The 7,924-nt window shown below is 36.6% G+C and overlaps 2 protein-coding genes across 2 annotated transcripts; one reads left to right on the forward strand and one right to left on the reverse strand.

Annotated features, from left to right (window-relative positions):
• Nucleotides 1–41: 41 nt before the first annotated feature.
• On the forward strand, nucleotides 42–3,386 carry LOC122296315 (protein KRTCAP2 homolog). The gene is made up of 5 exons (XM_043105906.1): nucleotides 42–175; nucleotides 358–516; nucleotides 1,463–1,514; nucleotides 2,566–2,632; nucleotides 3,052–3,386. Exons 2-5 carry the CDS (start codon nucleotides 361–363, stop codon nucleotides 3,140–3,142), a joined length of 366 nt encoding a protein of 121 aa, XP_042961840.1. The 5' UTR covers nucleotides 42–175; nucleotides 358–360; the 3' UTR covers nucleotides 3,143–3,386.
• A 1,523-nt stretch (nucleotides 3,387–4,909) lies between these two features.
• Nucleotides 4,910–7,620, reverse strand: LOC122295663 (probable receptor-like protein kinase At1g11050). The gene has a single exon (XM_043104746.1). It carries the CDS (start codon nucleotides 7,195–7,197, stop codon nucleotides 5,389–5,391), a length of 1,809 nt encoding a protein of 602 aa, XP_042960680.1. The 5' UTR covers nucleotides 7,198–7,620; the 3' UTR covers nucleotides 4,910–5,388.
• Between the last annotated feature and the right edge of the window lie 304 nt (nucleotides 7,621–7,924).

Below are 7,924 nucleotides of genomic sequence, written 5' to 3' on the forward strand. Positions count from 1 at the left end.
TTTTGGCAAACGACGCCGTCTGTGTCGCATTATTTTCTTGGACGCATGTACCCCCCTACATCCCGCTTAATTTCGAAACAGCCTCTTAATATAGAAGAGAAGGGGATCTGGGATTAGGAGGTACGATCCTTCTCGCTCTTCCTCGCCGAAAACCCTGTTTGGTTCCGAGAAAAATGTAAGTGAATATAATTGTCAAGCTATTGCGTGAAATCTCATATCTGTGGCACTCTATGGGGTCTGAAACCCTTTTTCGTGATTGTTGTGGCTTGTTCTACTAATATTGGAGTTGCTTGTTATAGTTGATCGTCATTGACTGATGTGTGTGATTTTTCTGTTGATTATCTTTGCAAACCGAAGTCCATGGCGGGGCCAGGGAGTTCTATGCTTTATTCCATCCTTCTGTTCACAGTCATTCTCTCGCTTCAAGAAGTGTATAGAGGGAAGTTAGCGTCGTCAGAGCTGTTCACCATACTTGGGGGCTTCACCAGTTCTCTTCTATTTCTCGTGCTGCTAACAGTGAGTTCTGAAGCTCCTTATTGGCGTTTGTGTTTTCATGAGGGACAATATCACACTGGTGTATCCGCTTGAAACCAAATTTATTTCTGATTTGAATCCAACTTTACAATTAAAAGATATAAGAGATTAATTGACTTCTATTATTACTCATCAAATAAAGATTTAATTGTGTTGTCGTTTTCATGGGCGCTTTTCAGAATCACATCTTAATGGGAGATTTAGTTACAAGGTCCATCCCACTTTCTTAGTTAATATCAAAGTAACAGATTATAGAGGTGGGTGATGGGATAGAAAATGCTAATCAATATGTTTTTTTATATGTAACTGAAATATCAATTATGGCAGAAACGCTAATCAATATATTTTGATCTGTTAATTATATGAGATTTGTGCACCATGCATGTTCTGCCTGCTAATCTGTTCATCTTGATACTAATCAAAAAAAATTCTGTTCATCTTGATACTAATAATTTTGATGGTGGGATAAACGTTGCAAATTAATAAAAAACTAAGAGTGCTTTACTTATCAAAAACAAACAATGGTGTTGATTGCAAAATTTTTGTTTTGTACACAAGTTAGAAAGCTGTTACCCTATTGTTCTTGCGAAGTGTGACTCCATGCTGCGGCATTTTGAATGAATGTTTAAGAAAGGAAACAATAAAATGCTTATTGCCGCACTATATATAAGTACATGCATGCATATTCGTGTAGTTAAGTAGATGTAGTTGCTTTATCATGAATGCGTGTGTTTACTTTCTTTGTTCTACATTGTAGAATAAATTGGTTTCTATTGCCTTAATTCGCCACAAATAAAAAAAACTGAGCATGCATAGTCTTTATTGTGTATCACTCAAATAATTGGTAGAACATATTGGGGTGGGTGGGTGGGTGGGTGGGTGTGTGTGTGTCTGTATGTGTGTGTATTGATTGGTGCTGTTCCTGCAGTTCATTGGAAATTTCCAGGAAACAAGTGGCATGAAGACTGGGTGGGGTGCTGGTGAGTGTGCTTTATCTTTGTATATTGTTTGTGCATCTTATTGTTAATGAGATAATATTATGAAAGCCTTCTGAGTGATATAGAATGGAGCCTTTTCAGTTTCCTACACATGCTGTTTCTTTTGTCAAAACAAAGAGATTTGTTCAAGCAATGTTGCTCAAGTCCGTCTTAAGCCCTGATTGGTTTCCAAGATGGTCTCGTCTCAACTCATCTCATCCAACATCCAAACACCATTCAAACACATACTCTACAGATTCATTAGAATAATAGTAACACATACAGACTAAAAAGATTTTTAAAGCATGAAGACCCTTATGTATATGATCTTTTCTCAATATATCTTTCGGACCGTTGCTCCGGTTGTTTTTTGCTCGTGTTGAGGCCAGTTGGTTCCTAAGTTTTAGAATTTTTAAGATCCCAAGTACTCGAGAAGAATTGTGTGAAATAATTGAATTTGTCCTGTTGAATCCTTGTATTTATGATCACCGGACCTATAAGTTTGTTTCCAGTTTGACCCACTTGCGATGAGTAGGAAAGCAGCTAGAGGATACCCTTGCAGGATGAAATTGTCCCAAAATTCAAAAGGCTGAGAATTAATGTTGTCATCAGTTTTTCAATATTGATTTGCCATTAATGCTCTTTCCTAACATGTATTACACATTCCTCATTTCCTTGAATATACTATTGGAGGGAAAAAACTAAAATGTATTTTGCATATGCATTTAATAGCAACTGAAGGTCCAGTGAAATTGGCCATGAAAAGTAAGGGGCTTGAACTTCATCCAAATTATTGTTATTTCTAATAGTTTTGTAGGGGCCTTTAACTTTCTAACAATTTTAATAATCACATGAAGATTCAATGGCATTTTTTTGATAGGTAAATAGAACGCTGGGCTTACTTTCAAAATCGCATACAGTCAGGAAAAAGAAAAGGGGGGGGGGGGGGGGGGGCAATACTGTGTACAGACAATTGTCACTTGTAGGCTTATGATAGTAGACCTAGTATTGTTGGAAGAATAACTGAACCAGTCCTGTTTACATCTTTTTGCAGTCATTATAGCAGAAGCCATTGCTCTGATTGCTGCTAGCACAGTCCATCGAGTTTGCATCACAACATGGTATGTAATAATTATGGGAATAGATTTTACTACTTGTTCTTAGAAATATCTATAATGTAGAAGTTAGTTATTGTAGAAAAGAATAAAATGGAGCCCTTGCAAAGAGTGAAAGTCTGTATTTAAATTGACTTGGAAAATTGTTGGCTGTTGATTATGTCCTAATCCACATTTTATGTGCAATCGTATCCTGGATTATGAATAGATTCACGTCCTTGTAAATGCAACAAAACAATGTCTCTGTATTAGTAATTGAACAAAAGGGGTTACAACTTACAACATGCTACATTCTAGAAAAGTAAGGCCAAGCAGATGAACTGGGGTGGTATACAAAATCAATTGAGTTTAGAACATCTGTTGAAATTTTGAGACTGGGAGATATACATATGTTAATGAAATATTTAACGTTCTCTTTGCTGCAGTTTCCTGTTCTCAGCTGGATTGTTGTATGAGATCAACAAGCTTTCTGGGATGGCGCTCTCCAAAAGTGACTCGAAAACAAAAAGGCTTTGAGTGGGGAACCAAGGTTATGATGATCTTGTCTTTCATTTTTGCCGTTCCTCTTTGGTTTCAAGTACCATATGGACATTGTACCCAAAAGGGAAGGCGAGTATATCTTAGAGATGTAAGATTTTTATAATTTATGACCATTTTTGCGTGTAGACGATTACAGACTGTGGCAGAAAACTTTATCCACTCATATTTGTTTTAAAATTATGGATCATCGACAGTTTGATAAAGAAGTCATTTATTATAAGCTCCCTGATAAGTCAATAATTAACCTTCATAGCCACATACTTATGCCCTATTAGCACTTCTATGATAAGGCTAGGTCTCTCCAGCTGATCTGGGTGACATGGCCCTACGCGAGCTAGCGATTGGTGGCACGTAAGGGAGTGGATGCCTGACATGGTGCATGAGTGAAATGTTTGAAAAAAGAAACATTACTATTGTAAACCTGAAAGGAAGAGAAGAGTAAGCAAATTAATCAAAGTTTACCACAAATCAGAATTTAGTGCAAGGTCGTGGTTTGGAAGAGAATTGTGTTAGCGTTGTGCGAATTTGTTGTTTTTAAAGGTTATTCTTCCATTTTAAATCAGGAATGTAACAATTTTAGACGGTGCTTGGCCAAGATTAAATATGTAAATGAACCAGAGATTTGTATAATCAGAATATGATACGAGCGATTGTCTCAAGAAATCAAGAGTACTCGAAGCTTTTCTCAATAAATCTGTGTATTTATTCACATTTCGTGCGTGCCATTGGATTGATATATTAATATAGGGATGACAATATATGACACGATTCATGAATCTAACATAAAAACACGTAAAATTAATAGGTTTGGGTTTGGTATAAATGAATTTAGATTGACCCGTTAATCTATAATAAAACGGGTCAATCTGTTTAACCTAAAATCAATTTGCAATAACTTGTTTAGATTTTATTTTAAAATTATAATTTTATTATTATTGAATTTTATTATTAGTATTTCTCAATATACTTATGTTTTATTGTTGGGATTGTAATTGTGGATCTATACGACTATGTTCATATTTTTTATTATTGTGTTTATAATATTAGTTTTAGTATAGATTAAAATATGAAATATTAATATTTTTTCTTAATAAGTAGTCTTATTTTTTTAAGATTTTAATAAATATAGATTTTAACTTTTATACAAAATTATATTAATCAGGTCAAATGAATTATGCATGTTACATCAAACCATTTACATGAAATGAGTTAAAATAAATTGTGTTGTGTTGACTAATTTCTAATTAAATATTAAACAAATCAAAGCGGGCGACACGACACGACCCGTTATTAAAATGACTAATTTCTAATTAAATATTAAACAAATCAAAGCGGGCGACACGACACGACCCGTCATTAAAATTGATTGTGTTAGATTTTAAAATTTTGACCCGTTTAACTTTAATGTGTCATCTTTGAGTTGACTCATATAGTTGAATGTCCATAACTTAACATTACATGAATACGAATTGTCACCTTTACATTAACGAATGAAAATAGTCCTACAAATTCATTCATAAATTACAGTAGTCCCTGCTGAATGAAAGTTCCCTCATTCATATGGAGAGATGCCTAATGTCAATTGGAAATATAGAAAGAAAATATGAAAAAGAAAATTATTTGTATAGTCTAGATGCAGGGCATTTCGAAAAAGTCTAGATAAATTTAGGACTTCCATAAAAAAATCTATTTTTTTTAAAGGCATGCCTAACTTTTTTCAGTGAGAGAATGTGCAAAACTTAGACAATTTAAGATTGTATATAACATTAATCTATAAAAAATAAATTCCATTTGTTTGATTACATATGAATTAAAAGACACTTAAAAAAAGTAAAGTTCTTTGTAGTTCACACAGAGACCTACGAAGTTTGTGCAAGTTACCTGTCACATTGCTCAATAACAAAGGACAAACCCAAAGGTAGTCCAACAGTTTATTCCTTCCTATCTCTGTATTATTCAGAAGCTGTTCTTATAGTCGCTTCAGATGTCTAAAACTTACCGTTCCTGTCAATTGATTACATGCCCTGCAATGTCATTGCCGTGCCATCAACAAAGATCTGTTAGAGGAAGCATCCATTGTTAGGATGATTTCATTACTCAAAACCAACTTCAAATTTCCCTGAAAAGTATAAAAACACAGCAGTCCAGTTAAAAGTATTAGAGGAAGCATCTATTGCTTGAGCTGAGCCTTGATCTCTCTCACTTGTTAAGGACCTGAGGTACTATTGCTGCAGAGAAGATCTAAATGACTGGTGACCAAGTGGCAATGGCCTGTCTGGTAATCTAGGAATATCAATGTCACCCTCCAACATTTTAAGCGCCTCAGATATACTAGGCCTAAAAGCAACCATAAGATGAGCACAAAGCATTCCAACAAGAACAAACCTCTCCATGATACCTTTTGGCCCTTCTTCCCTTATGGACTCATCATAAATTTCATTCACATTTCCTGATTTTGCAAGCATCCAAGCCCAGTCAGTGATCAATGTCACTGTGGAATTTGATGTTTCCAGCACTTTCTTTCCACTCATGATTTCAAGAACAACAATTCCAAAACTATAAACATCACTCTTCTCTGTTAGTTGCCCATAGAGAGCATACTCAGGTGCTAAGTAACCAGGAGTGCCAGCTACTTTGGTGGTGAGATGAGACTGGCCTTCACTGCTTTGCTTGGCCAACCCGAAATCGGCCACTCTAGCTTTCACTTCCGAGTCTAGAAGTATGTTGGTGGCTTTTATGTCTCGGTGATAAATGGCGGGTTTGATTCCATAATGCAAGTATTCAAGCCCCTTGGCCACATCAAGGATTATATTTTTGCGCTGAGGCCATGTTAATTTCTTCCTACCATGTTCACGAGCTCCAGAAATGCACAATTGATCGCCAAGATTACCATTTAACATGAAATCATAAACCAAAAACCTCTGATTCCCTTTAAGAGTGTCGCTTGTAACGCAACAACCACGAAGAGGAAGAAGATTTCTGTGCCTTATTTTGCTAATGATCTCGACTTCGTTGCAGAACTCTTCTTCCCCTTTCGAGTGCAAATCAAGAATTTGCTTCACTGCAATCCAAGTGCCATCTGCAAGAGTTCCTCTGTACACAATCCCAGATGAGCCTTGACCAATTAAATTCATCTGAGAAAATCCATTGGTGGCTTGTTCAAGCTCCGATACATGAAACCATTTTGCACCTGTGTTGGGTAACACGCGCGCTTTGAAACTACTCACACAGTCTTCATGCACACCATTTTTCCTTTCTTTCTTGTCCCATCTCTTATACAGCATGATCACTATAAAGGTAATCAATGGACCAATAATCACACCCAAGCATCCAAAAATCAACAACGTTGAAGTTTTTCTGGTCCAATGATTTGATGACTTGTCCGCTGAGCTAGACAATGGCAAGGCTAGAATGCAAGAAGCAGTCCCTACATCCTTTGGACCGAACTCGTTAACAATCCCTGCAGTGTATAAGCGTACAAAGTTTAAGCAAATTGTGCCATTCGGGTCAAGACGTTTCAACATGGAATTCACCTTCATGCCAGCATCCAGGCAGGCGCCACACCGAGTTAGCGCGTTCATGTCTCCCCGGCAATTTTCGTCCAATGCAGTCATTGGACCAAGCTTTTTAGTCCAATCTTGGGTTGTCATGATTCCAGCACAAAGGGAAGGATTAGCAACGAACTGGGTTGAATTTTTAAAACAGATAGGGACCCAAGAGGGCTGGATGGACAAGGTGGCGAGCTTGGTTTGGAGATCGGAAAGGCAAGAAGATGAAGAAGCTGCATCAGGGAGTCCGAACATGGAGGTGTCTTTGAGGTACTGGGCAATTCCCACGCCAAGAAGGCTGAGAAGGGTCAGGCAACAGTGTTTCCCATTAGGCTGTTGACACTGTGAAATGTTCCATGGGAAGGTTTCGACATGGCTGAGATCCATGGGACATGAGGAAGTGGCTGAACCGATTGAAAAACCGATGAAGAAGAGGATGAAGATAAACCGAACGGAATTCGGAAATGAAAAGGACGCACCCATATCCTCAAACTTTGTGTTAATTCAAAACAAAGTGCTAGGAGAACTGGAAATCTTTGTGTTAGAGAATGGGCTTTTGAGCAATAAACTATCAACGTTGACTTGGGTGGACTTGGGAGATTCCTTACAAAAGCACAATTTCTGTTTATAAACTAGGATAGATGCTGGGGCAATATCCAGTAATGTTTTCTGTTGAGAACAAGATCGAGGTTTTTTCCAAAAGAATGAAAAGGGTACAAACTCAAAATTCCAGTTTTTAACCATCGCTCATGCATTGAGCAGACTTATCTTCAACCCACCATTATTACTTCCCCCTCTGCGTCCTTTCATGGAAGGTAGGGAATAAGAATAGTCTCACCGCCATATTTCATTTTCGTGACGGAGGAAAAAAGATGGTATCTTGGTAAAGCTCAGTAGACTGAGGCCTGTTGGTCTCCCCGTTGATAAATATCCTGTGGCTTCCCTCCCTGACTTTTTTTCACAAGCTCATTTTTTCTCATTCACGTGGTGTTGCATAATTTATTAAAAATAAATAAAAATATACACGTAAATTAAATAAATAGGATTTAAAGTTTCAATCTTCATATTTTTTTTTATATATTGTTAGCTGTTATTTTATTTTAAATATATTTTTTATTTTTTTAATAAATCATATGGTATCATATGTGATGATGTCTCATCAATGAGACAACTCCATAAATTTCTATGCAATTGTTACGGTGGCATAATA

This window comes from Carya illinoinensis, chromosome 15 (genome assembly GCF_018687715.1).
Source record: "Carya illinoinensis cultivar Pawnee chromosome 15, C.illinoinensisPawnee_v1, whole genome shotgun sequence".
Classification (NCBI taxonomy): Eukaryota; Viridiplantae; Streptophyta; class Magnoliopsida; order Fagales; family Juglandaceae; genus Carya; species Carya illinoinensis.

Excerpts from the sequence above, each read along its gene's own strand:
- LOC122295663 (XM_043104746.1), bottom strand. The coding sequence starts at position 7,197 with ATGGGTGCGTCCTTTTCATTTCCGAATTCCGTTCGGTTTATCTTCATC.
- LOC122296315 (XM_043105906.1), top strand. The coding sequence starts at position 361 with ATGGCGGGGCCAGGGAGTTCTATGCTTTATTCCATCCTTCTGTTCACA. Across the intron at positions 517-1,462 it reads TATTTCTCGTGCTGCTAACA|TTCATTGGAAATTTCCAGGA; the intron begins GTGAGTTCTGAA and ends CTGTTCCTGCAG. Across the intron at positions 1,515-2,565 it reads GAAGACTGGGTGGGGTGCTG|TCATTATAGCAGAAGCCATT; the intron begins GTGAGTGTGCTT and ends ATCTTTTTGCAG.